This window comes from Bombina bombina, chromosome 1 (genome assembly GCF_027579735.1).
Source record: "Bombina bombina isolate aBomBom1 chromosome 1, aBomBom1.pri, whole genome shotgun sequence".
Classification (NCBI taxonomy): Eukaryota; Metazoa; Chordata; class Amphibia; order Anura; family Bombinatoridae; genus Bombina; species Bombina bombina.
This window is the reverse complement of record NC_069499.1, coordinates 457,708,633-457,736,373: the sequence shown is the minus strand read 5'-3', so window position 1 is coordinate 457,736,373 and position 27,741 is coordinate 457,708,633. Positions and strand designations below refer to the sequence as shown.

Genomic DNA, 27,741 nt, shown 5'->3' with positions numbered 1-27,741 from the left:
AGGCTGGCCTTTAGAAATTTGCTACAAGCAGAATAAAAAGAATCCAGTCGCACAGGGGCTTGCTGAGCTCCACGACTGTACTGCTAAGGATCATGGGGAAGAGTTATTAGAAGATGATTTCCTGGAGGAACAATTGCTTTCCCCGTATAAGATATACAATGAGGACCATTGTCAAACATTACCTTGGGTATATGTTGATGGTTGTTCTTACCATGCCACTATTGAAAATGAGCGCAGATTAGTCGCTGGCATTGGTATAACTTGGGCAAATGGATTTCCAAATATTTCTGTAGATTTCAACATTGGACCAAGATCCAGTCAAGTTGCAGAACTCACTGCTGTTCTAAAAACCATTGAGATGGCTAAAACACGGTATTCATGAATTTGTGATCATTACTGACTCAAATTATGTGTGTGACAGTTTTGTTGAATACCTGCCAACTTGGAAAAGAAATGGCATGCAGAAAACTAACAACAAACCAGTCAAAGATGGCAAGTTGTTCTGCGAGATTGATAATCTGGTGGTATCCAATGATTTAACCATACACTGGAAAAAAAACAAGGGTCATTCCAGGGTTCTAGGTCCGGATAAGAAAGGCAATGATCTTACAGATTCATTAGCCAAACAAGGAGCCATAACTGAAGAACTCCTCAATATCGACCATTTAATGGGTGCAATTCAGGTAGAATCCATTACCAGAACTGGTACAATGGAGTCAGGATTCTCCTAGTGAGGACCTGATCACTAGTCAAAAAGAAGACCCCATTGTAGGCATCTTCTATAAGCACATAGAAGATCCTGAAAGCAACCCCATCTCAAAAGATGATTGTATTGGCAAGGAAGATCTTAGAATCTTAATGAAATCCAGATCACAATTTAAGTTACAGGATGGTTTGTTAATTAGAACCTCCAAAACTGGCATCCAGCAATGGGTGGTACCCATCAAGTTCAGAGGTCTAATGCTTCAACATGCCCATGATGCTCCCACATCTGGTCATCGTGGCACCAAATTAACGTATGAAATATTTCATGATTACGCCTTTTGGCCACACATGTTGAAAGATGTTCAAATGTATTGTCAAGGTTTTTTAATCTGTCCACAGCTCCAACCTACTGCACCAACACATTGAGCGCCATTGCAGAAAAGGGGGATGGTAATGCCATGGTCAGATATACAAATTGATTTTATTGGTCCAGTAACTAGATCATCAAGACGTAACAAATGCATGTTAACAGTGACATGCCTGTTCACTAAATGGGTAGAGTGCATCAGTGCACCTAACAATAGTGCTGAAACATGCGCAGCATTGCTCATCAACCACGTTTTTTCCAGATTTGGTTTACCCCAGCGAATCAGATCCGATCGGGGGACCCACTTCACTAGCGAAGTGATGACTAAAATGGGGAAAATACTAGGGGTTAAAAGAAAGCTCCATATTGCACATAGATCTGCCTCAAGTGGTGATGTAGTTACAACCAGTCCATTGTGAAAATCCTCAAAAAGTTAGTGAGTGAAACGGGTAAAGATTGGAATGTAATGCTACTAAGATGACACCTTTTAAGTTTATGACTGGTAGAAGAATGGTTCGACCTCAGCATCTACTGTACCGTACATCAGACCAGAACTTGATAAATGCTGCCAATACGCATCAATATGTGGAGAACCTAAGGAAGCACCTGCAATATACCTTTGCATTCGCTCAAAGGAACTTAGAGAAGGCCGCAACTACCACTAAAACCTATTATGATCTCAAAACGTCCAAAAAGGAATATGAAATAAATGATAAAGTTTATCCTTATAACTTTGGAAGAGATTAGGTTAAGGAGAAGAAATTCCTTCCATCATGGAAGAGTCTTTTTGTCATTACGGACAAAATATCTCCAGTTGCCTATAAAATTAGGATACCTAAAAATTATACTTTTATGGATAAATGGGTCCATATTAATCGGTTGCGAGCGTGCCATCCTAGATCCCAACTACAAGTCATAGAGGGAGAATTAAGTGTTATAACCCCAATGCACTAAAGAGATATTGTAGTTTAAAGATGCCTAGCTAATGAGCATGAAGGCTCAAAAATAACGGACTCTCTTCATAGAAGACTGTCTGTAAGGCATATGGTCAATACACTCACCAAGTACCACTGACTTTAAGCCAATTCAAATATTTGTGTCCTACATCTATTTAAAATTGGAAGGGGGATATATATTCAGGGTATCTGTGAAGATTATTTTATATATATATATATATATATATATATATAATTTAATATATATATGGTTGTTAAGACCACAGGTTTCATTATACATGAAACTGGTTACAGCAGTTGTATTTACTCTGCCAAATGATTCTTGGCTGTGTAAACCAGCCCCCCTCTCTCATTCATAAATGGAATTGTTTGCATAGTTATTTCAGAAAGAACAAAGGCTTAGACTGGGTCACCCCCTCTGAGGAAGCGTTTTTGTGAAACGCGCGTCACCTATAAGTGTCTCTTTATATATTGTCTCTCTGAGCAGAAATATAATTTTTTTTGCAGGACTAAAGCTACTTATACTTAATTGTATAACCTATTACAATTATTTTGTTAGTTGTCTTGTGCACTGAGCTTTAACCCTGCAACAGATAGTCTTATATACTCACATATCACTTAGTATACTACCTAATTTTTATAAGACTCCTGCTTTATTGAAATTCTGTCTCCCCTATTTTTGTACTGTTTCTAAAACTGTTGTATAAATAAAACCAGTGTTCTACTTCAAAGTAAATATTAGCATGATGGAGCCTCAGAGGAATATTCCAATATATGTGCTTCCTGCCCAAGATGGGTAATGAACTCACAGGCCCCCTGTGGGGAATAGACGGTCCGCCTGTGGGAATGATTGAATCTACAAACATGTTCAAGTAATTGTAGCTTTTACCATCTACATGTTAAATGATCCCCTGTTGAGCTACATACGCATCCTGCCCAGCCATGTGTTCCTTGGGAGCATAGAAGCCAAGAATTAAGATTTCAACATGTAACATTGCAGCTGTTAAATTCATTTTTAAAATACAGCCTGTATAATTTTAAATACTGTATAAAAATGTGCATTGTGGACCTAAGAAGCAGTGACTAATAGTAACATATTAGATAAATATTTGATGAGCTTGATAAATACTGCAAATAGATGTATAAATGTTTGACATTTTTAACAACATTGTTTCTTTATTTTGCAGACAGCAAGATGTCCTATAAATATTAGCCATAAACATGGATATCTTCTATTTTACATAGGAATTGATAAATACTAGTGTTTGGTGTCAAATTGTACATTTTCTGTTATGTTAAATGAAATATAGATGCTGACAAGAGAGGTTTATTAATGCTAGGAATTATAGTATGTTAAATATAAACAATATAAGGAGATATTTGGACTGTGGCAATAATTAATGGTGAGACTATATTTGTGGTTGTCTGGTGCCCCTAGGGGATTAAGGATGGTATGACAGCCAAATAAATTAACTATTGGAAGACATGCAGAGCCAGATGAGCCAATCAGGGAGGCATCTCCCAAATAACCAATGAGAGGGACAAGCACCGTGGGGCATTTCCAAATAATCACCAATGATTACAATAAGAATAAAAAAAGGGTGTGTTATATCTCATGATATAACATTGTGCAAGATGAGATAGAGGACAGTCTTTTGTCTGCTGAAACTTGTGATTGAATAACTGGCTGCCATACTTGGGACACAATCAGCTAGATTACGAGTTGTGCATTAGGGTTAAAAAGCGGGGTCCTAACGCTGCTTTTTAATGCCCGCTGGTATTACGAGTCTTGAAATGACAGGTGTACCGCTCACTTTTTTGTCCAGACTCATTAATACCGCAAATCTACTTACGTAAATTGCGTATCCTATATTTTCAATGGGACTTGCATAACGCCGGTATTACGAATCTGCAAAAAAAGTGAGCGGTACAGCCTCTCCTGTCAAGCCTGGTACCGCATTTAAAAGTCAGTAGTTAAGAGTTTTATGGGCTAACGCCGTAGCATAAAACTCTTAAAGGGACACTGCAAATTTTTTCTTTCGTTATTCAGATTGAGCATGAAATTTTAAGCAACTTTCTAATTTACTCCTATTATCAAATTTTCTTCATTCTCTTGGTATCTTTATTTGAAATGCACAAATGTAAGTTTAGATGCCGGCCCATTTTTGGTGAACAACCTGGGTTGTCCTTGCTGATTGGTTGATAAATTCATCCATCAATAAAAAAGTGCTGTCCAGAGTACTGAAAACAAAAAAAGCTTAGATGCCTTCTTTTTCAAATAAAGATAGCAAGAGAATGAAGAAAAAATGATAATAGGAGCAAATTAGAAAGTTGCTTAAAATTGCATGCTCTTTCTGATTTACAAAAGAAAAAATGTGGCTTCAGTGTCCCTTTAACTAAAGTGCTAAAAAGTACACTAACACCCATAAACTATCTATTAACCCCTAAACCGAGGCCCCCCCACCACATTGTAAACACTAAAAAAATATTTTTAACCCCTAATCTGCCGAACCGGACATCGCCGCCAATATAAAATATTTATTAACCCCTAAACCGCCACACTCCCGCATCGCAAACACTAGTTTAATTTTATTAACCCCTAATCTGCCGTCCCTAACATCGCCGACACCTACCTACATTTATTAACCCCTAATCTGCCGCCCCCAACGTCGCCGCAACTATATTAAAGTTATTAACCCGTAAATAAAGTCTAACCCTAACTCTAAACCCCCTAACTTAAATATAATTTAAATAAATCTAAATAAAATTACTATCATTCACTAAATTATTCCTATTTAAAAATAAATACTTACCTGTAAAATAAACCCTAAGCTAGCTACAATATACTAATAGTTACATTGTAGCTAGCTTAGGTTTTATTTTTATTTTACAGGCAAGTTTGTATTTATTTTAACTAGCTACAATAGTTATTAAATGTCCAAAATCTCAAATGACCCAAGCATCAGTGGTACAAATTAAGTGTGCAAAGCTGGGGGAGCCACTGCTCAAAGACTCCCAAGTATCCAAATCAAAGAAAGTCCAGCAGCACCACAGTAGTTTATCTTTCAAGCTTTATTAGTACCTGGAGGTAAAAACATGACGTTTCGGGCTCAGTAGCCCTTAATCATATATCATATATGATTAAGGGCTACTGAGCCCGAAACGTCCTGTTTTTACCTCCAGCTACTAATAAAGCTTGAAAAATAAACTACTGTGGTGCTGCTGGACTTTCTTTGATTACAATAGTTATTAAATAGTTATTAATTATTTAATTACTACCTAACTAAAATAAATTCAAATTTACCTGTAAAATAAACCCTAACCTAAGTTACAATTACACCTAACACTACACTATAATTAAATTAATTACCTAAACTAACTACAATTAAATACAATAGAAAACAATTATCTAAAAGACGGAAAAAAAACCCCACTAAATTACAGAAAATAATAAAATAATTACAAGTTTTTTAAACTAATTACACCTAATCGAATCCCCCTAATAAAATAAAAAAGCCCCCCAAAATAATAAAAAGCCCTATCCTATACTAAATTACAAATAGCCCTTAAAAGGGTCTTTTGCGGGGCATTGTCCCAAAGTAATCAGCTCTATTACCTGTAAAAAAAAACCAATACCCCCCCAACATTAAAACCTACCACCCACACACCAAACCCTACTCTAAAACCCACCCAATACCCCCTTAATAAAACCTAACACTAACCCCTTGAAGATCACCCTACCTTGAGAAGTCTTCACCCAGCCAGGCCGAAGTCCTCAACAAAGCCGGGTGAAGTGGTCCTCCAGACGGGCAGAAGTCTTCATTGAAGCCGGCCAGAAGAAGTCCTCCAGACGGGCAGAAGTCTTCATCCAGGCGACATCTTCTATCTTCATCCATCCGGCGCGGAGCAGCTCCATCTTCAAGACATCTGACGCAGAGCAACCTCTTCCAACGAAGTCCAACTGAAGAATGAAGGTTCCTTTAAATTACGTCATCCAAGATGGCGTCCCTTGAATTCCGATTGGCTGATAGAATTCTATCAGCCAATCGGAATTAAGGTAGGAAAAATCCTATTGGCTGATGCAATCAGCCAATAGAATTGAGCTTGCATTCTATTGGCTGATCCAATCAGCCAATAGAATGTGAGCTCAATCCTATTGGCTGATTGGATCAGCCAATAGGATTTTTTCTACCCTAATTCCAATTGGCTGATAGAGTTCTATCATCCAATCGGAATTCAAGGGACGCCATCTTGGATGACGTCATTTAAAGGAACCTTCATTCTTCAGTTGGACTTCGTTGGAAGAGGATGCTCCATGTCGAATGTCTTGAAGATGGACCCGCTTCGCTCCGGATGGATGAAGATAGAATATGCCGCCGGGATGAAGGCTTCTTCCCATCTGGAGGACTTCTTCTGGCCGGCTTCGATGAAGACTTCTGCCCGTCTGGAGGACCACTTCGCCCGGCTTTGTTGAGGACTTCGGCCCGACTGGGTGAAGACTTCTCAAGGTAGGGTGATCTTCAAGGGGTTAGTGTTAGGTTTTATTAAGGGGGTATTGGGTGGGTTTTAGAGTAGGGTTGGGTGTGTGAGTGGTGGGTTTTAATGTTGGGGGGGTATTGCATTTATTTTTACAGGTAATAGAGCTGATTACTTTGGGGCAATGCCCCGCAAAAGGCCCTTTTAAGGGATATTTGTAATTTAGTATAGGGTAGGGCTTTTTATTATTTTAGGGGGCTTTTTTATTTTATTAGGGGGATTAGATTAGGTGTAATTAGTTTAAAAAACTTGTAATTATTTTATTATTTTCTGTAATTTAGTGTGTTTTTTTCCGTTGTTTAGATAATTTTTTTTCTTTTGTATTTAATTGTAGTTAGTTTAGGTAATTAATTTAATTATAGTGTAGTGTTAGGTGTAATTGTAACTTAGGTTAGGATTTTTTTTACAGGTAAATTTGTATTTATTTTAACTAGGTAGTTATTAAATAGTTAATAACGATTTAATAACTATTCTACCTAGTTAAAATAAATACAAAGTTGCCTGTAAAATAAAAATAAACCCTAAGCTAGCTACAATGTAACTATTAGTTATATTGTAGCTATTTTAGGGTTTATTTTATAGGTAAGTATTTAGTTTTAAATAGGAATAATTTAGTTAATAGGTTATATTTATTTAAATTTATTTAAATTATATTTAAGTTATGGGGGTGTTAGGGTTAGACTTAGGTTTAGGGGTTAATAACTTTAGTATAGTGGCGGCGACGTTGGGGGAGGCAGATTAGGGGTTAATAAATGTAGGTAGGTTGCAGCGACATTGGGGGTGGCAGATTAGGGGTTAATAAATATAATGTAGGTGTCGACGATGTTGGGGGCAGCAGATTAGGGGTTCATTAGTATAATGTAGGTGGCGGCGGTGTCCGGAGCGGCAGATTAGGGGTTAATAATATAAAGTAGGTTGCGGCGATGTCAGGGGCAGCAGATTAGGGGTTAATAAGTGTAAGAGTGTTAGGGTGTTAGGTGTAGACATAAAAAGTATTTCCCCATAGGAATCAATGGGGCTGCGTTAGGAGCTTTACGCTGCTTTTTTGCAGGTGTTAGGTTTTTTTTCAGCCAGCTCAGCCCCATTGATTCCTATGGGGAAATCGTGCACGAGCACGTTTTACCTGCTTACCGCTAACGTAAGTAGCGCTGGTATTGAGGTGAGATGTGGAACTAAATTTTGCTCTCCGCTCACTTTTTTGCGGCTAACGTCGGGTTTGTAAAAGCCTGTAATACCAGCGTTGTCTTAAGTGAGCGGATAGAATAAAATGCTTGTTAACACCGCACAGCCTTACCGACAAAAACTCGTAATCTAGCCGAATCACTTTAAGCAAAAAGCTGAGACTAACTTCTTGATCTATGCAATAACCTTTCTTCATATGAGGTTATCTGAATCTACTTGGAAACTATTGGAATACTGAATTGGTTCATGTTGGTGATGTATGACTGTTCTATATTTTAATATTTAAGTCAAAGGTATTTGGTAACTATAACTAAATTGCAGTTAGAAATTTTAAAAGGGCACTTTGTATTTTAGCTTGCAGTCATAGTCCTGTGTAGTCTTAACTAGTCACTATTGCTAAATAATTTGTTTACTAAACAAAGGTGCTTTGTATTTCATATTTCTAAGTCAGGCATATGAGTTATTTGATATATATATATATATATATATATATATATATATATAATTTGCCTTATTGCTGCTAAAGAGTTTATTTCAGTTTAGATAAATTGGCATATAGACTGGCTGTTTACATTAAGAATATATATAACTTCTGGTGTTTTAATTAGAGTTGTATAGAATCATTTGTGGGCTAAATAGCTTAAGTATTATTGTCTGGAAGTCAACAAACCATACCTTGGCATCTCATTGTGATATTTAAATGCAACTCTGATTTGCGAGATTATTGTGAATAAGGTAATTTTTATGATCTTTGTATAGCATATTATAACAGCATAAACGTGTATAGTTTGATTCATAACCTGGTTCCTAGAAATGTAATTAAATGTGTCTATAAATTTTAACTAATATAAAGAATTTAGGAATTTACAATTTTAATTGTTTTGTATATGCATTTTATTGGGGGTTTCTTTAAGGAATAATTATTAAATATATTTCTTTCATGTAATTAGCAAGAGTCCATGAGCTAGTGACGTATGGGATATACATTCCTACCAGGAGGGGCAAAGTTTCCCAAACCTCAAAATGCCTATAAATACACCCCTCACCACACCCACAAATCAGTTTTACAAACTTTGCCTCCTGTGGAGGTGGTGAAGTAAGTTTGTGCTAGATTCTACGTTGATATGCGCTCCGCAGCAGGTTGGAGCCCGGTTTTCCTCTCAGCGTGCAGTGAATGTCAGAGGGATGTGAGGAGAGTATTGCCTGTTTGAATTCAATGAGCTCCTTCTACGGGGTCTATTTCATAGGTTCTCTGTTATCGGTCGTAGAGATTCATCTCTTACCTCCCTTTTCAGATCGACGATATACTCTTATATATATACCATTACCTCTGCTGATTTTCGTTTCAGTACTGGTTTGGCTTTCTACAAACATGTAGATGAGTGTCCTGGGGTAAGTAAGTCTTATTTTCTGTGACACTCTAAGCTATGGTTGGGCACTTTTTTAATAAAGTTCTAAATATATGTATTCAAACATTTATTTGCCTTGACTCAGGATGTTCAACATTCCTTATTTTCAGACAGTCAGTTTCATATTTGGGATAATGCACTTGAATCAATTATTTTTCTTACCTTAAAAATTTGACTTTTTTCCCTGTGGGCTGTTAGGCTCGCGGGGGCTGAAAATGCTTCATTTTATTGCGTCATTCTTGGCGCAGACTTTTTTGGCGCAAAAAATCTTTTCTGTTTCCGGCGTCATACGTGTCGCCGGAAGTTGCGTCATTTTTGACGTTCTTTTGCGCCAAAAATGTCGGCGTTCCGGACGTGGCATCATTTTTGGCGCCAAAAGCATTTAGGCGCCAAATAATGTGGGCGTCTTATTTGGCGCTAAAAAAATATGGGCGTCGCTTTTGTCTCCACATTATTTAAGTCTCATTTTTCTTTGCTTCTGGTTGCTAGAAGCTTGTTCCTTGGCATTTTTTCCCATTCCTGAAACTGTCATTTAAGGAATTTGATCAATTTTGCTTTATATGTTGTTTTTTCTCTTACATATTGCAAGATGTCTCACGTTGCATCTGAGTCAGAAGATACTTCAGGAAAATCGCTGTCTGGTGCTGGAACTACCAAAGCTAAGTGTATCTGCTGTAAATTTTTGGTAGCTGTTCCTCCAGCTGTTGTTTGTATTAATTGTCATGACAAACTTATTAATGCAGATAATATTTCCTTTAGTAATGTACCATTACCTGTTGCAGTTCCATCAACATCTAATGTTCAGAATGTTCCTGATAACATAAGAGATTTTGTTTCTGAATCCATCAAGAAGGCTATGTCTGTTATTCCTCCTTCTAGTAAACATAAAAAATCTTTTAAAACTTCTCTTTATACAGATGAATTTTTAAATGAACATCATCATTCTGATTCTAATGACTCTTATGGTTCAGAGGATTCTGTCTCAGAGGTTGATGCTGATAAATCTTCATATTTATTTAAAATGGAATTTATTTGTTCTTTACTTAAAGAAGTACTAATTGCTTTAGAAATTGAGGATTCTGGTCCTCTTGATACTAAATCTAAACGTTTAGATAAGGTCTTTAAATCTCCTGTGGTTATTCCAGAAGTTTTTCCTGTTCCTGGTGCTATTTCTGAAGTAATTTCCAGAGAATGGAATAATTTGGGTAATTCATTTACTCCTTCTAAACGTTTTAAGCAATTATATCCTGTGCCGTCTGACAGATTAGAATTTTGGGACAAAATCCCTAAAGTTGATGGGGCTATTTCTACCCTTGCTAAACGTACTACTATTCCTACGTCAGATGGTACTTCGTTTAAGGATCCTTTAGATAGGAAAATTGAATCCTTTCTAAGAAAAGCTTATCTGTGTTCAGGTAATCTTCTTAGACCTGATATATCATTGGCTGATGTTGCTGCAGCTTCAACTTTTTGGTTGGAAACTTTAGCGCAACAAGTAACAGATCATGATTCTCATAATATTATTATTCTTCTTCAACATGCTAATAATTTTATCTGTGATGCCATTTTTGATATTATCAGAGTTGATGTCAGGTTTATGTCTCTAGCTATTTTAGCTAGAAGAGCTTTATGGCTTAAAACTTGGAATGCTGATATGTCTTCTAAATCGACTCTACTTTCCATTTCTTTCCAGGGTAACAAATTATTTGGTTCTCAGTTGGATTCTATTATCTCAACTGTTACTGGTGGGAAAGGAACTTTTTTACCACAGAATAAAAAATCTAAGGGTAAAAACAGGGCTAATAATCGTTATCGTTCCTTTCGTTTCAACAAAGAACAAAAACCTGATCCTTCATCCTCAGGAGCAGTTTCAGTTTGGAAACCATCTCCAGTCTGGAATAAATCCAAGCCTTCTAGAAAAGCAAAGCCAGCTTCTAAGTCCACATGAAGGTGCGGCCCTCATTCCAGCTCAGCTGGTAGGGGGCAGGTTATGTTTTTTCAAAGAAATTTGGATCAATTCTGTTCACAATCTTTGGATTCAGAACATTGTTTCAGAAGGGTACAGAATTGGTTTCAAGATAAGACCTCCTGCAAAGAGATTTTTTCTTTCCCGTGTCCCAGTAAATCCAGTGAAAGCTCAAGCATTTCTGAAATGTGTTTCAGATCTAGAGTTGGCTGGAGAAATTATGCCAGTTCCAGTTCTGGAACAGGGGCTGGGGTTTTATTCGAATCTCTTCATTGTACCAAAGAAGGAGAATTCCTTCAGACCAGTTCTGGATCTAAAAATATTGAATCGTTATGTAAGGATACCAACGTTCAAAATGGTAACTGTAAGGACTATCTTGCCTTTTGTTCAGCAAGGGCATTATATGTCCACAATAGATTTACAGGATGCATATCTGCATATTCCGATTCATCCAGATCATTATCAGTTCCTGAGATTCTCTTTTCTGGACAAGCATTACCAGTTTGTGGCTCTGCCGTTTGGCCTAGCTACAGCTCCAAGAATTTTTACAAAGGTTCTCGGTGCCCTTCTGTCTGTAATCAGAGAACAGGGTATTGTGGTATTTCCTTATTTGGACGATATCTTGGTACTTGCTCAGTCTTTACATTTAGCAGAATCTCATACGAATCGACTTGTGTTGTTTCTTCAAGATCATGGTTGGAGGATCAATTCACTAAAAAGTTCATTGATTCCTCAGACAAGGGTAACCTTTCTGGGTTTCCAGATAGATTCAGTGTCCATGACTCTGTCTTTGACAGACAAGAGACGTCTAAAATTGATTTCAGCTTGTCGAAACCTTCAGTCACAATCATTCCCTTCGGTAGCCTTATGCATGGAAATTCTAGGTCTTATGACTGCTGCATCGGACGCGATCCCCTTTGCTCGTTTTCACATGCGACCTCTTCAGCTCTGTATGCTGAATCAATGGTGCAGGGATTACACAAAGATATCTCAATAATATCTTTAAAACCGATTGTACGACACTCTCTAACGTGGTGGACAGATCACCATCGTTTAATTCAGGGGGCTTCTTTTGTTCTTCCGACCTGGACTGTAATTTCAACAGATGCAAGTCTTACAGGTTGGGGAGCTGTGTGGGGATCTCTGACGGCACAAGGAGTTTGGGAATCTCAGGAGGTGAGATTACCGATCAATATTTTGGAACTCTGTGCAATTTTCAGAGCTCTTCAGTCTTGGCCTCTTCTGAAGAGAGAATCGTTCATTTGTTTTCAGACAGACAATGTCACAACTGTGGCATACATCAATCATCAAGGAGGGACTCACAGTCCTCTGGCTATGAAAGAAGTATCTCAAATTCTGGTTTGGGCGGAATCCAGCTCCTGTCTAATCTCTGCGGTTCATATCCCAGGTATAGACAATTGGGAAGCGGATTATCTCAGTCGCCAAACGTTGCATCCGGGCGAATGGTCTCTTCACCCAGAGGTATTTCTTCAGATTGTTCAAATGTGGGAGCTTCCAGAAATAGATCTGATGGCGTCTCATCTAAACAAGAAACTTCCCAGGTATCTGTCCAGATCCCGGGATCCTCAGGCGGAAGCAGTGGATGCATTATCACTTCCTTGGAAGTATCATCCTGCCTATATCTTTCCACCTCTAGTTCTTCTTCCAAGAGTAATCTCCAAGATTCTGAAGGAATGCTCGTTTGTTCTGCTGGTAGCTCCGGCATGGCCTCACAGGTTTTGGTATGCGGATCTTGTCCGGATGGCCTCTTGCCATCCGTGGACTCTTCCGCTAAGACCAGACCTTCTGTCGCAAGGTCCTTTTTTCCATCAGGATCTCAAATCCTTAAATTTAAAGGTATGGAGATTGAACGCTTGATTCTTGGTCAAAGAGGTTTCTCTGACTCTGTGATTAATACTATGTTACAGGCTCGTAAATCTGTATCTAGAGAGATATATTATAGAGTCTGGAAGACATATTTCTTGGTGTCTTTCTCATCATTTTTCTTGGCATTCTTTTAGAATTTCGAGAATTTTACAGTTTCTTCAGGATGGTTTAGATAAAGGTTTATCCGCAAGTTCTTTGAAAGGACAAATCTCTGCTCTTTCTGTTCTTCTTCACAGAAAGATTGCTAATCTTCCTGATATTCAATGTTTTGTACAAGCTTTGGTTCGTATAAAACCTGTCATTAAGTCAATTTCTCTTCCTTGGAGTTTGAATTTGGTTCTGGGGGCTCTTCAAGCTCCTCCTTTTGAACCCATGCATTCATTGGACATTAAATTACTTTCTTGGAAAGTTTTGTTCCTTTTGGCGATCTCTTCTGCCAGAAGAGTCTCTGAATTATCTGCTCTTTCTTGTGAGTCTCCTTTTCTGATTTTTCATCAGGATAAGGCGGTGTTGCGAACTTCTTTTGAATTTTTACCTAAGGTTGTGAATTCCAACAACATTAGTAGAGAAATTGTGGTTCCCTCATTATGTCCTAATCCTAAGAATTCTAAGGAGAAATCGTTGCATTCTTTGGATGTTGTTAGAGCTTTGAAATATTATGTTGAAGCTACTAAGTCTTTCCGAAAGACTTCTAGTCTATTTGTTATCTTTTCCGGTTCTAGAAAAGGCCAGAAAGCTTCTGCCATTTCTTTGGCATCTTGGTTGAAATCTTTAATTCATCATGCCTATGTCGAGTCGGGTAAAACTCCGCCTCAAAGGATTACAGCTCATTCTACTAGGTCAGTTTCTACTTCCTGGGCGTTTAGGAATGAAGCTTCGGTTGATCAGATTTGCAAAGCAGCAACTTGGTCCTCTTTGCATACTTTTACTAAATTCTACCATTTTGATGTATTTTCTTCTTCTGAAGCAGTTTTTGGTAGAAAAGTACTTCAGGCAGCGGTTTCAGTTTGAATCTTCTGTTTATGTTTTTCATTCAACTTTATTTTGGGTGTGGATTATTTTCAGCAGGAATTGGCTGTCTTTATTTTATCCCTCCCTCTCTAGTGACTCTTGCGTGGAAAGATCCACATCTTGGGTAGTCATTATCCCATACGTCACTAGCTCATGGACTCTTGCTAATTACATGAAAGAAAACATAATTTATGTAAGAACTTACCTGATAAATTCATTTCTTTCATATTAGCAAGAGTCCATGAGGCCCGCCCTTTTTTGTGGTGGTTATGATTTTTTTGTATAAAGCACAATTATTCCAATTCCTTATTTTATATGCTTTCACACTTTTTTCTTATCACCCCACTTCTTGGCTATTCGTTAAACTGATTTGTGGGTGTGGTGAGGGGTATATTTATAGGCATTTTGAGGTTTGGGAAACTTTGCCCCTCCTGGTAGGAATGTATATCCCATACGTCACTAGCTCATGGACTCTTGCTAATATGAAAGAAATGAATTTATCAGGTAAGTTCTTACATAAATTATGTTTTTATTATAACCCGGCCATATACTGACAAGGAAATGCCTAGCCACACTAGTTATCTGTTTGCCTTTATCAAGATCTTTACATGCATTGTGGATGTTACTCATATGTTCAGTCATCCTTGTACCTGGTAGTCATGCCTACATAGAGTCTATCACATGAGCACGATATGCAGTAAATAACATCAGTACGTTGGCAATTTATGTGTGTCTTTATTTTCCATTTCTTTTGGAATCTGTCTGTCATAACCTTTTTTTTGACCATGTGTTGGCATATCTTACAATGCCCACATGGGACAGAACCCTTGTATATGGGTGCTTTTTTGGCATTCCTATTAAAGTGGCTCGTAGTTTGGTGATCATTGAGGTTTCTAGCTCTTCTAAATGTGAACGAGGGTCTATCTGGTAGTAGTGTTCGCAATTGTTCACTTTGGCAATTATAGGTAGAGATGAATCTGAGTCTGAGTGAAACTGTACTACTCAAGAATCTTTTTAAAAGGCAGCTAATGATTTAAGGGACAGACTCCTAAAATGTGGCTATTCTAAAAAGCTACTAGCTAAGGCATACCACAAAGCCTTAGCAAAAAATAGAACAGATCTCTTACAACCAAAAGAGCACAAATCAACAGATACACTCATATTAATCTCTACCTTATTAGGGTCACTTATTAGACTGTTGGACTCCGTGTTGGTTACACACATCAGAGGTTCTGGGAGTCGTTTATCTCCACACGACCCAGCAATGACATTACATCCAGCGTATACTAAGACAGATTTTGTTGTCTTATGCGTAATGCATGACACTATTGTAAAAAGGTTGTTTGTGGAAAATGCTGGACCCCGTGTTGTTTTAACATATTACAGGTACTGGGAGTCGATCGTCATTTTTGACAGATGATAATACACGCAATGATTACTTATTTTACGCTGTCAAAATTGAGTCAAACAAGTTCCGTCTGCCCCTCCCCTCACTACGTTACAATGAGCTTTCGGCTAATCATAAGAGAGGCGACCTATACGCCCACACCCAGTTAGTTGATTAGCTCGGATTGGTTTAATGGAGGGTGTTGCATTAAGCTGTTTTAGAATTGGACGATGGTTTCTCTTACTGAAGGTATATAAAGAGGTGGCACCTGGGCTTCAGCTTGTCCACATTTACATTGAAAAAGGCCGTATGCAAGGCCGAAACACGTCTGTGTTATTTAGTGCACTTCACTGTGTATTATTTTTTACACTTTGCTCATGTTTGTCACCCCTGGCACCTGATCCCGACGGCAGCTGATATCGGCCAGGAAACAGGGGGGTGTCTATACATGTTGTTTCAAATAATTGGCTATTTAGATATTGTTACTTTCATAGAGGGGTTTTTCCTCATATTTTACTATACCCAATAAAGTTTAATCTTTTAACAGCTACCTTACATCTTAGGAAAGAGTGCTATATCAAACCCCTATTTTTGTCCTTCCCCGTTAGTTTATGCTCTATATTTTTGGGGGTAGCACCGGATTGATCATTAGGATCAGTTAATTATTTCCTATGTATTACTAGGTCCTAGTGCCAGTACTATTCTAGTTCTTGTTCATGGACAATAATGAAATGGAATAAATGAAGTTGGAAAAAACAGAATATCCGTGACATTGATGACTCTTATTTATCAACAGTCCAATGCTCATCGTGCCGTACTTGCTGCTCGTATTTTTGACAAACTTTTTAATAAATAAGGCTGTCGTGTGTAGATTCATGGCAGCGATGTCTGGCGAGCGTATTGACTGAAGCAAATACGTTGAGATTGACGCAATGATAAATTGGTCCCTAGATCTCCACTAGTGCAAATCCAACATGCTAAATTTTTTTGTGCTCGGGTGAACACATTTACTTTTGACTTGTAATATGCGAGCAAGTTAGCGCAGCTGCGATATTGATTATAGTGACTTGCCCTAACCATAGCTCAACACTTGTAATCTGGCCCTTAATTAGCACAGTATTTTTGTTTAAATGGGAATTAGTGCTTTAGGCTTTAATTTGATATTTATAAAAAAAACTTGTTTTATTAAATTGCTAATGTGATTTACTTTACACAGTAAATCTGCCCTGTTATGGGGAATTCCAAATATGTTTATAGTAAAGCCTTACAGTGCAAATAACTATATATGTATGCATGTATTTAATCAGCTGTTAGTGTCTTTATTAATTGTTTCAATCTGCTACAAATGACAAACACAAAATCTATGCTGTATTTTCTAGGTATTACAAATATTTGGTGCTTTTCTAGAGCGGCCAGTGATCAATTCACTGTTCTCTTCAAACTATACTAAACTTCTCATAATGTTTGAGGAAAAAATCAATTGTTGCAAGGACATCTATGACAACCAAAGAGAAAAGGTAAGAAGACTTATATTGTCTTTTTGTGATATGTAATTAATAAGTATTGCAAACTCAATAAATGCAAATCTCCATACTATTTAAGACGACTTCTTAAAACGTGTATTTCTCTGACTGGTCAATCTAGCTTTTATTAAATATTAATTTAGATGAATGGGTATTTATTACATCTTTTACTGAATTAAAGGGAAATGAAACCTAAATAAATTCTGTCATGATTCAGATAGATTATACATTTTTAAACAACTTTCCAATTTACTTCTGTTATCAATTTTGCTTCATTCTCTTGGTATCTTTAATTAAAGAAGCAGCGATGTACTCCTGGAAGCTAGCTGAACACATTTGTAAGCCAATGCATACAAGTTCAGCCACCAATAAGCAGCCGGCTAAAAGCTCCTGAGCCTATCTAGATATGCTTTTCAACACAGGATACCAAGAGAATAAAGCAAATTAGATAATAGAAGAAAATGGTATTCTCTGTATGAATCATGAAATAAAAATGTTGGGTTTAATGTCCCTTTAATTGTGGCTTTAATGAAAAGATATGTAAATAAACTGATAGGCAAACCTGCTGGGATTGTATGGACCCTCTAGGACATGTTGATCTTTCTCTTTATATATGGGAATTAAATTAATACTATTTGGAATCTCATGAATCTCTAAACACTAACCGCTAGATTTAGAGTTCTGCGGCCAAAGGGGTGCATTAGCTACGCATGTTTTTTTTCCCCCGTACCTTTTAAATACTGCTGGTATTTAGAGTTCACAGAAGGGCTGCGTTAGGCTCCAAAAAGGGAGTGTAGAGCATAATTTACCGCCACTGCAACTCTAAATACCAGCGGTGCTTACGGACGCGGCCAGCTTAAAAAACGTGCTCGTGCACGATTCCCCCATAGGAAACAATGGGGCCGTTTGAGCTGGGGAAAAACCTAACACCTGCAAAAAAGCAGCATTCAGCTCCTAACGCAGCCCCATTATTTCCTATGGGGAAACACTTCCTATGTCTGCACCTAACACCCTAACATGTACCCTGAGTCTAAACACCCCTAACCTTACACTTATTAACCCCTAATCTGCCGCCCACTATCGCTGACCCCTGCATATTATTATTAACCCCTAATCTGCCGCTCCGTACAATGCCGCAACCTACATTATCCCTATGTACCCCTAATATGCTGCCCCTAACCCCCGCCGACCCCTATATTATATTTATTAACCCCTAATCTGCCGCCCCCAACGTCGCCGCCGCCGCCACCTACCTACAATTATTAACCCCTAATCTGCCGACCGGACCTCAACGCTACTATAATAAAGTTATTAACCCCTAATCCGCCTCACTCCCGCCTCAATAACCCTATAATAAATAGTATTAACCCCTAATCTGCCCTCCCTAACATCACCAACACCTAACTTCAAGTATTAACCCCTAATCTGCCGACCGGACCTCACCGCTACTCTATTAAATTTATTAACCCCTAAAGCTAAGTCTAACCCTAACCCTAACACCCCCCTAAGTTAAATATAATTTTTATCTAACAAAATAAATTAACTCTTATTAAATAAATTATTCCTATTTAAAGCTAAATACTTACCTGTAAAATAAACCCTAATATAGCTACAATATAAATTATAATTATATTGTAGCTATTTTAGGATTAATATTTATTTTACAGGTAACTTTGTATTTATTTTAACCAGGTACAATAGCTATTAAATAGTTAATAACTATTTAATAGCTACCTAGTTAAAATAATTACAAAATTACCTGTAAAATAAATCCTAACCTAAGTTACAATTAAACCTAACACTACACTATCAATAAATTAATTAAATAAAATACCTACAATTATCTACAATTAAACCTAACACTACACTATCAATAAATTAATTACATACAAATACCTACTATTAAATACAATTTAATAAACTAACTAAAGTACAAAAAATAAAAAAAGAACTGTTACAAAAAATAAAAAAATAATTTACAAACATTATAAAAATATTACAACAATTTTAAGCTAATTACACCTACTCTAAGCCCCCTAATAAAATAACAAAGCCCCCCAAAATAAAAAAAAATGCCCTACCCTATTCTAAAATAAAAATAGAAAAGCTCTTTTACCTTACCAGCCCTTAAAAGGGCCTTTTGCGGGTCATGCCCCAAAGAATTCTGCTCTTTTGCCTGTAAAAAAAAACATACAATACCCCCCCAACATTACAACCCACCACCCACATACCCCTAATCTAACCCAAACTCCCCTTAAATAGACCTAACACTAAGCCCCTGAAGATCTCCCTCCCTTATCTTCACCACACCGGGTATCACCAATCCGTCCAGAAGAGGCTCGGAAATCTTCATCCAAGCCCAAGCGGGGGCTGAAGAGGTCCATCATCGGGCTGAAGAGGTCCATCATCGGGCTGAAGAGGTCCATCATCGGGCTGAAGAGGTCCATCATCCGGCTGAAGAGCTCCATCATCCGGCTGAAGAGGTCCATTATCCGGCTGAAGAGGTCCATCATCCGGCTGAAGTCTTGATCCAAGCGGGGGCTGAAGAGATCCATCATCCGGCTGAAGTCTTCTATCAAGCGGCATCTTCAATCTTCTTTCTTCCGGATCCATCTTCATTCATCCATCCTGGCCGACGACTTCCCGATGAATGACGGTTCCTTTAAATGACGTCATCCAAGATGGCGTCCCTCGAATTCCGATTGGCTGATAGGACTCTATCAGACAATCGGAATTAAGGTAGGAAAATTCTGATTTGCTGATGGAATCAGCCAATCAGATTCAAGTTTAATCCGATTGATTGGCTGATCCAATCAGCCAATCAGATTGAGCTTGCATTCTATTGGCTGATCAGAACAGCCAATAGAATGCGAGCTCTATCTGATTGGCTGATTCCATCAGCCAATCAGAATTTTCCTACCTTAATTCCGATTGGCTGATAGAATCCTATCAGCCAATCGGAATTCGAGGGACGCCATCTTGGATGACATCATTTAAAGGAACCGTCATTCGTCGGGAAGTCGTCGGCCAGGATGGATGTTCCGCGTCGGCGGGATGAAGATGGATCCGGAAGAAAGAAGATTGAAGATGCCGCTTGATAGAAGACTTCAGCCGGATGATGGATTTCTTCAGCCCCCGCTTGGATCAAGACTTCAGCCGTTTGATGGACCTCTTCAGCCGGATGATGGACCTCTTCAGCCCGATGATGGACCTCTTCAGCCCCCGCTTGGGCTTGGATGAAGATTTCGGAGCCTCTTCTGGACGGATCGGTGATACCCGGCGTGGTGAAGATAAGGTAGGGAGATCTTCAGGGGCTTAGTGCTAGGTTTATTTAAGGGGGGTTTGGGTTAGATTAGTGGTATGTGGGTGGTGTGTTGTAATGTTGAGGGGGTATTGTATGTTTTTTTTACAGGCAAAAGAGCAGAATTCTTTGGGGCATGCCCCGCAAAAGGCCCTTTTAAGGGCTGGTAAGGTAAAAGAGCTTTTCAATTTTTATTTTAGAATAGGGTAGGGCATTTTTTTATTTTGGGGGGGATTTGTTATTTTATTAGGGGGCTTAGAGTAGGTGTAATTAGCTTAAAATTGTTGTAATATTTTTATAATGTTTGTAAATTATTTTTTTATTTTTTGTAACTTAGTTCTTTTTTTATTTTTTGTACTTTAGTTAGTTTATTTAATTGTATTTATTTGTAGGTATTTGTATGTAATTAATTTATTGATAGTGTAGTGTTAGGTTTAATTGTAGATAATTGTAGGTATTTTATTTAATTAATTTATTGATAGTGTAGTGTAAGGTTTAATTGTAACTTAGATTAGGATTTATTTTACAGGTAATTTTGTAATTATTTTAAATAGGTAGCTATTAAATAGTTAATAACTGTTTAATAGCTATTGTACCTGGTTAAAATAAATAAAAAGTTGCCTGTAAAATAAATATAAATCCTAAAATAGCTACAAAATAATTATTATTTATATTGTAGCTATATTAGGGTTTATTTTACAGGAAAGTATTTAGCTTTAAATAGGAATAATTTATTTAATAAGAGTTAATTTATTTCGTTAGATAAAAATTATATTTAACTTAGGGGGGTGTTAGTGTTAGGTTAGACTTAGCTTTAGGGGTTAATAAATTTAATAGAGTAGCGGTGAGGTCCAGTCGGCAGATTAGGGGTTAATACTTGAAGTTAGGTGTCGGTGATGTTAGGGAGGGCAGATTAGGGGTTAATACTATTTATTATAGGGTTATTGAGGCGGGAGTGAGGCGGATTAGGGGTTAATAACTTTATTATAGTAGCGTTGAGGTCCGGTCGGCAGATTAGGGGTTAATAATTGTAGGTAGGTGGCGGCGACATTGGGGGCGGCAGATTAGGGGTTAATAAATATAATATAGGGATCGGCGGTGTTAGGGGCAGCAGATTAGGGGTACATAGGGATAACGTAGGTTGCAGCGGTGTGCGGTCGGCAGATTAGGGGTTAAAATTTTTTATTAGAGTGGCGGCGATGTGGGGGGGCCTCGGTTTAGGGGTACATAGGTAGTTTATGGGTGTTAGTGTACTTTAGAGCACAGTAGTTAAGAGCTCTATGAACCGGCGTTAGCTCATAAAGCTCTTAACTCCTGGCTTTTTGCTGCGGCTGGAGTCTTGTCGTTAGATTTCTAACGCTCACTTCAGCCAAGACTCTAAATACCGGCGTTAGAAAGATCCCATTGAAAAGATAGGATATGCAAATGGCGTAGGGGAATCTGCGGTATGGAAAAGTCGCGGCTGCAAAGTGAGCGTTAGACCCTTTCCTCACTGACTCTAAATACCAGCGGTAGCCCAAAACCAGCGTTAGGAGCCCCTAACGCTGGTTTTGACGGCTAACGCAGAACTCTAAATCTAGGTGTAAGGTCTTAACCCTGGCTGGGGTATGAGATCCTAATTAAAATAAAGGCAACCAGGGTAACATTGACCTCCAAACACATTGCGGAAAAATAAAGAACAGTAACCTTTGTCTTTAAAACTTATAGTGATATCTATAAAACCAGAAAACATACAAAAATGGATGAAAAATACAAATATACATATAAGAGAAAGTGTAAATTGGTGTTGCAATGAAGGAAGGAATATATAGTCTTAGGATATTTAAATGAGTGCTGAACATAAATTTGCACATGAAAAGAAACTAGTTGGCAAATAATATAATCATCTATGTGTTATACAGTGGCGGGAACTGTTACATTATTACACTGCGGTAGAAAAAGCCACCACTTTTGAGCAACATTAAATAATGAAAAATATTGCTAGTGATAAAAGGCATACTAAAGTACTCCACTATAAATATGGTGTAAAATGGTTGTTTAAAGATAGAGAGTGCAAAGAGCTGTTAGTGAAAAATTATCAAGTTGGGCAAAAGATCCTTAATGTTCTGTCCTTGGTCCACTATGTTTGTTAGTCAGCTAGATTACAAGTTTTGCGTTGTGGCTTGTAACGCTGAAAATATGGCATTTTCAGCGTTAAAACAGCACCGCAGCCATCACAAGTCTTGTCGGTATAGGTGTAACGCACACCTTTTAGCCTGTACCGCAATGTCATTCCCGCACACGTAAAAATTAAGTTTTTTCATGGGATTCCCACAGCGCTGGTATTACAAGTTTTGGCTAAAAAGTAAGCGTTACAGCCTAAAACGTCAAGATCCGTACTGCCATCTAAAGTCAGTAGTTATGAGTTTTATGCTACAAATCTGTAATATAAAACTAATAACTAAGCTGCTACAAAGTACACTAAACACCCAAAAAACAAATAATAACCCCTAAACCGAGGCCCTCATGAATCGCAAACACTGTAATAAATTTATTAACCCCTAATCTGCCGCTCCCGACATCGCCACCACTAAAAAAATGTATTAACCCCTATTCCACCGCTCCCCAACATTGTTGCCACTATAATAAACTTATTAACCCCTAAACTGCCGCCCTCCCGCATCCCAAATACTATTTAAATATTATTAACCCCTAATCTTCCGTCTGCCCACACCGCTGCTATAATAAACCTATTAACCCCTAAACCGCAAGCCCCCCACAACGAATATACTAAAATAAACTATTAACCCCTAAACCGAAAGCCCCCACAACGAAATAAACTAATTTAACCACCACCTAACTTTATATTAAAATTACAATTTCCCTATCTTAAATTATATTTAAAAGTTACCTGTCAAATTAAAAAAAATCATTTTAAACTAACAATTAAACTATTATAATTATTAAACTAAAATTAAACTAACTACCAATTAAATAAAACTACCAATTAAAAAATCCTAACACTACTCTAAAAATTACAAAAAGTATCTAATTACAAAAAATAAAAACTAACTAAATTACAAAAAAACCCCACTAAATTACGAAAAATAACAAGTTATCAAAAATAAAAAAGAATTACACCTAATCTAATAGCGCTATCAAAATAAAAAAGCCCACCCATAATAAAAAAAAACTACCAATGGCCCTTAAAAGGGCCTTTTGTGGGCATTGCCCAAAGATATCAGCTCTTTTACATGTAAAAAAAAATACAAACACCCAGTAAGACCCACCACTCAACCAACCCCCCCAAATAAAAAAAACTAAATAAAATAAACTAAGCTAACCATTGCCCTGAAAAGGGCATTTGTATGGACATTGCCCTTAAAAGGGCATTTAGCTCTTTTACTGCCCAGATCCTAAACTAAACAAAAAACCCACCCAAAAAAAACTTAAAAAAACCTAACATTAACCCCCAATGATCCACTTACAGTTGTTGAAGTCCCGCTTGAAGGATCCATCCAGCTGGAGAAGTCCTTATCCATGCGGCAAGAAGTCTTCATCTGGGCGGCCTCTTCTATCTTCATCCAGCCGGCGAAGTCCTCATCCATGCGGCAAGAAGTCTTCATCCAGGCGGCCTCTTCAATCTTCATCCACCCGGCGCGGAGCGGGTCCATCCTGAAGACATACGGCGCGGAGCATCCTCTTCATATGGTCTCAGCCATACACTGAATCTTCAATACAAGGGACGCAATTCAAGATGGTGTCCCTTGCATTCCTATTGGCTGAAAAATTTGAATCAACCAATATGAATTAGGGCTGCTATAATCCTATTGGCTATTCAAATCAGCCAATAGGATTTACAGAGCTCTCATTCTATTGGCTAATTCGGTTTAGGGGTTAATAAATGTAGTATAGTGGCGGTGATATCGGTAGCTGCAGATTAGTGGTTAATAATTTTATTTAGGTAGTGGCGATATCGGGAGCGGCAGATTAGGGGTTAATAACTGAGCAATGTTGGGGGCAGCAGATTAGGGGTGTTTAGACGTAGGGTTTATGTTAGGGTGTTAGGTTTAAACTGTCTTTTTATTTCCCCATAGACATCAATGGGGCTGTGTTAACGAACTTTTGTTTCCGCGATCACAGGTGTTTTTTTGGGCCGGCTCTCCCCATTGATGTCTATAGGGAAATCGTGCATGAGCACAGCTCAGCAGCGCTCTGATTGTGTGCGGTATGGAGCTCAATGCAACCATATTGCACGCAAAAGATGTATGTTTTAAAACTTGTAATAGCAGCGCTATAGGAAATTAAATAATGTAACTTTTGTTGCGTTTGTTAATTTCTCTATAGCGCTCAAAACTCGTAATCTAGCAGACGATACAAAATTAATGGCTAAATTACAAGTTTTGCGTTATGTTGCAGTATGGCTATATCGGTGGAAAATTGGCCATTGCGCGTGGAAAGGCAGGTAACACACATTACAAGTCGCTGCGGTATAGCTATACCGCAAACATTTTAACCTTTACGCAACTCTCCATTCCGCACTCAAAAAATTATGTTTGAGTGCAGGATTTTCCATAGCGCCGTATTACAGGTTGTGCGGTCCGGCTAATATGCTTGCGTTACAGCCTATACCGCCGTAAGCCATTCCGCGATCTGAGTCCAGTAGTTATGGATTTTGCAAAACAAAAATGTTTCACAAACTCATAACTAAAATGTTACAAAGTACACTAACTACCTAACTGCCTATTACACTAACTACATTAACTACCTATTAACCCCTAAACTCCCACCCTCCCGCATCGCAAATACTATTTCTTTCATGTAATTGGCAAGAGTCCATGAGATAGTGACGTATGGGATATACAATCCTACCAGGAGGGGCAAAGTTTCCCAAACCGCAAAATGCCTATAAATACACCCCTCACCACACCCACAATTCAGTTTTACAAACTTTGCCTCCCTATGGAGGTGGTGAAGTAAGATTGTGCTTTATTTTCTTCTGTGATATGCGCTTCTCAGCATTTTGAAGCCCAATTCCTCTCAGAGTACAATGAATGTCAGAGGGATGTGAAGGGAGTATCACCTATTGTATTCTATGGTTTTCATCGTGGGAAATCTTTTCATAGGTTTTCTGTCATCGGTCGTAGAGATTCATCTCCTACCTCCCTTTTCAGATCGACGATATACTCTCATATTCCATTACCTCTACTGATAATTGTTTCAGTACTGGTTTGGCTATCTGCTATATGTGGTAAGTATGTTTTCATTACTTAAGACACTCTCAGCTATGGTTTGACACTTTATGTATTAATGTAAAGTTCTAAATAAATGTATTGTACTTATATTAGCCATGAGTCAGGTTTATGTATATTTCCTTTTGCAGACTATCAGTTTCAAAATTGGGAAAAACATATTTAGGAAGTTATTTTTTCTTACCTGGGGTATAGTCTTGTCTTTGAAATTGACTGTTTTCATTAATTTTCACAGGCAAAATTAGGCTTGCGAGGCCGCAAAATTCTGATATTTATTGCGTCATTCTTGGCGCTAGAATTTTTTTGCTGCGAAGGTACATTCGGTGATGCAAATTCGTCATTTCTGGCGTCTTAGTTGACACCAGGTTTCCTGGCACAAGTTTGCGTCTGCCATGATGCGAGTTGCGTCATTTCCGGATGTTGTTAGCACCAAAAAAATTCATTTTACGTTGTGCGTCATACTTTAAAATAATTTATTCATTTAAACCCCACTTTCTATATGCCCCTTGCCTTTTTCTATGCTCAGAGGGCTATGCTGTTTGCATTTTTTTCCCTTTTCTGAAACTGCCATATAAGGAAATTGATAATTTTGCTTTATATGTTGTTTTTTTCTCTTACATTTGTTGGATTCCTGATGCCTTATAACAGTTCTACCAAAGATAAGTGCATCTGTTGTAAATTAGAGGAGATTATATCTCCAGTTGTGGTATGTAATAGTTGTCATGAAAAGCTTTTACATGCAGAGAATGTATCCATCAGTACTAGTACAATGCCTGTTGTTCCTTCAACATCTAATGTACATGATATCCCTGTGAATATAAAAGATTTTATTGCTGATGCGATTTAGAAGGCTTTGTCTGCTATTCCCACTTCTAATAAACATAAAAGGTCTTTTAAAACTTCTCATAAAGTTGATGAAATTTTAAATGACCGACAACATACTGAATTATCCTCCTCTGATGAGGATCTATCTGATTCAGAAGATGCTTCCTCAGATATTGACACTGACAAATCTTCTTATCTCTTAAGATGGAGTATATTCATTCTTTGTTTAAAGAGGTGTTGATTACTTTGGATATTAAGGAAACTAGTTATCTTGGTACTAAAACTAGTAAATGTTTAAATTCTGTTTATAAACCTTCTGTGGTTACTCCAGAGGTTTTTCCAGTTCCTGGTGCTATTTCTGATATGATTTCAAAGGAATGGAATAGGCCTGGTACTTCTTTTATTCCTTCTTTGAGGTTTAAAAAAATTGTATCCTTTGCCAGCAGTTAGATTGGAGTTTTGGGAAAAAATCCCCAAAGTTGATGGGGCTATTTCTCCAACATTGGTGTGTCCGGTCCACGGCGTCATCCTTACTTGTGGGATATTCTCTTCCCCAACAGGAAATGGCAAAGAGTCCCAGCAAAGCTGGTCACATGATCCCTCCTAGGCTCCGCCCACCCCAGTCATTCTCTTTGCCGTTGCACAGGCAACATCTCCACGGAGATGGTTAAGAGTTTTTTGGTGTTTAAATGTAGTTTTTATTCTTCTATCAAGTGTTTGTTATTTTAAAATAGTGCTGGTATGTACTATTTACTCTGAAACAGAAAAGGATGAAGATTTCTGTTTGTAAGAGGAAGATGATTTTAGCAGACAGTAACTAAAATCGATTGCTGTTTCCACACAGGACTGTTGAGATGAAGTAACTTCAGTTGGGGGAAACAGTTAGCAGACCTTTCTGCTTAAGGTATGACTAGCCATATTTCTAACAAGACCATGTAATGCTGGAAGGCTGTCATTTCCCCTCATGGTGACCGGTAAGCCATTTTCTTAGTCAAATATAAAAGAATAAAGGGCTTAAAAAAGGGCTTAAAGACTGGTAGACATTTTTATGGGCTAAAACGATTGCTTTATTGGGGCATATTATGCAGATTGTAGCTTATAATTGGCATTATAATCTCGGGGAACGTTTAAAAAACGGCAGGCACTGTGTTGGACACCTTTTTTAGTCTGGGGGCCTTTCTAGTTATAGACTCAGCCTCATTTTCGCGCCATTACTGCGCAGTTGTTTTTGGAGAGCAAGGCATGCAGATGCATGTGTGAGGATCTAAGAATCACTAAAAAAGCTTCTAGAAGGCGTCATTTGGTATCGTATTCCCCTCTGGGCTTGGTTGGGTCTCAGCAAAGCATATAGCTGGGACTGTATAGGGGTTAAATTTAAAAACAGCTCCGGTTCCGTTAATTTAAGGGTTAAAGCTCTGAAATTTGGTGTGCAATACTTTTAATGCTTTAAGACAC

General features: G+C 37.9%; 1 protein-coding gene across 1 annotated transcript in view; it reads left to right on the top strand.

Annotated features, from left to right (window-relative positions):
• LOC128658546 (dynein axonemal heavy chain 11-like) overlaps positions 1 to 27,741 on the top strand; it is a 1,692,686-nt gene that overhangs the window by 175,469 nt on the left and 1,489,476 nt on the right. Inside the window, 1 exon segment of the mRNA XM_053712841.1 lies at positions 16,786 to 16,923. Within this exon segment, the coding sequence (XP_053568816.1) occupies positions 16,786 to 16,923 (138 nt within the window).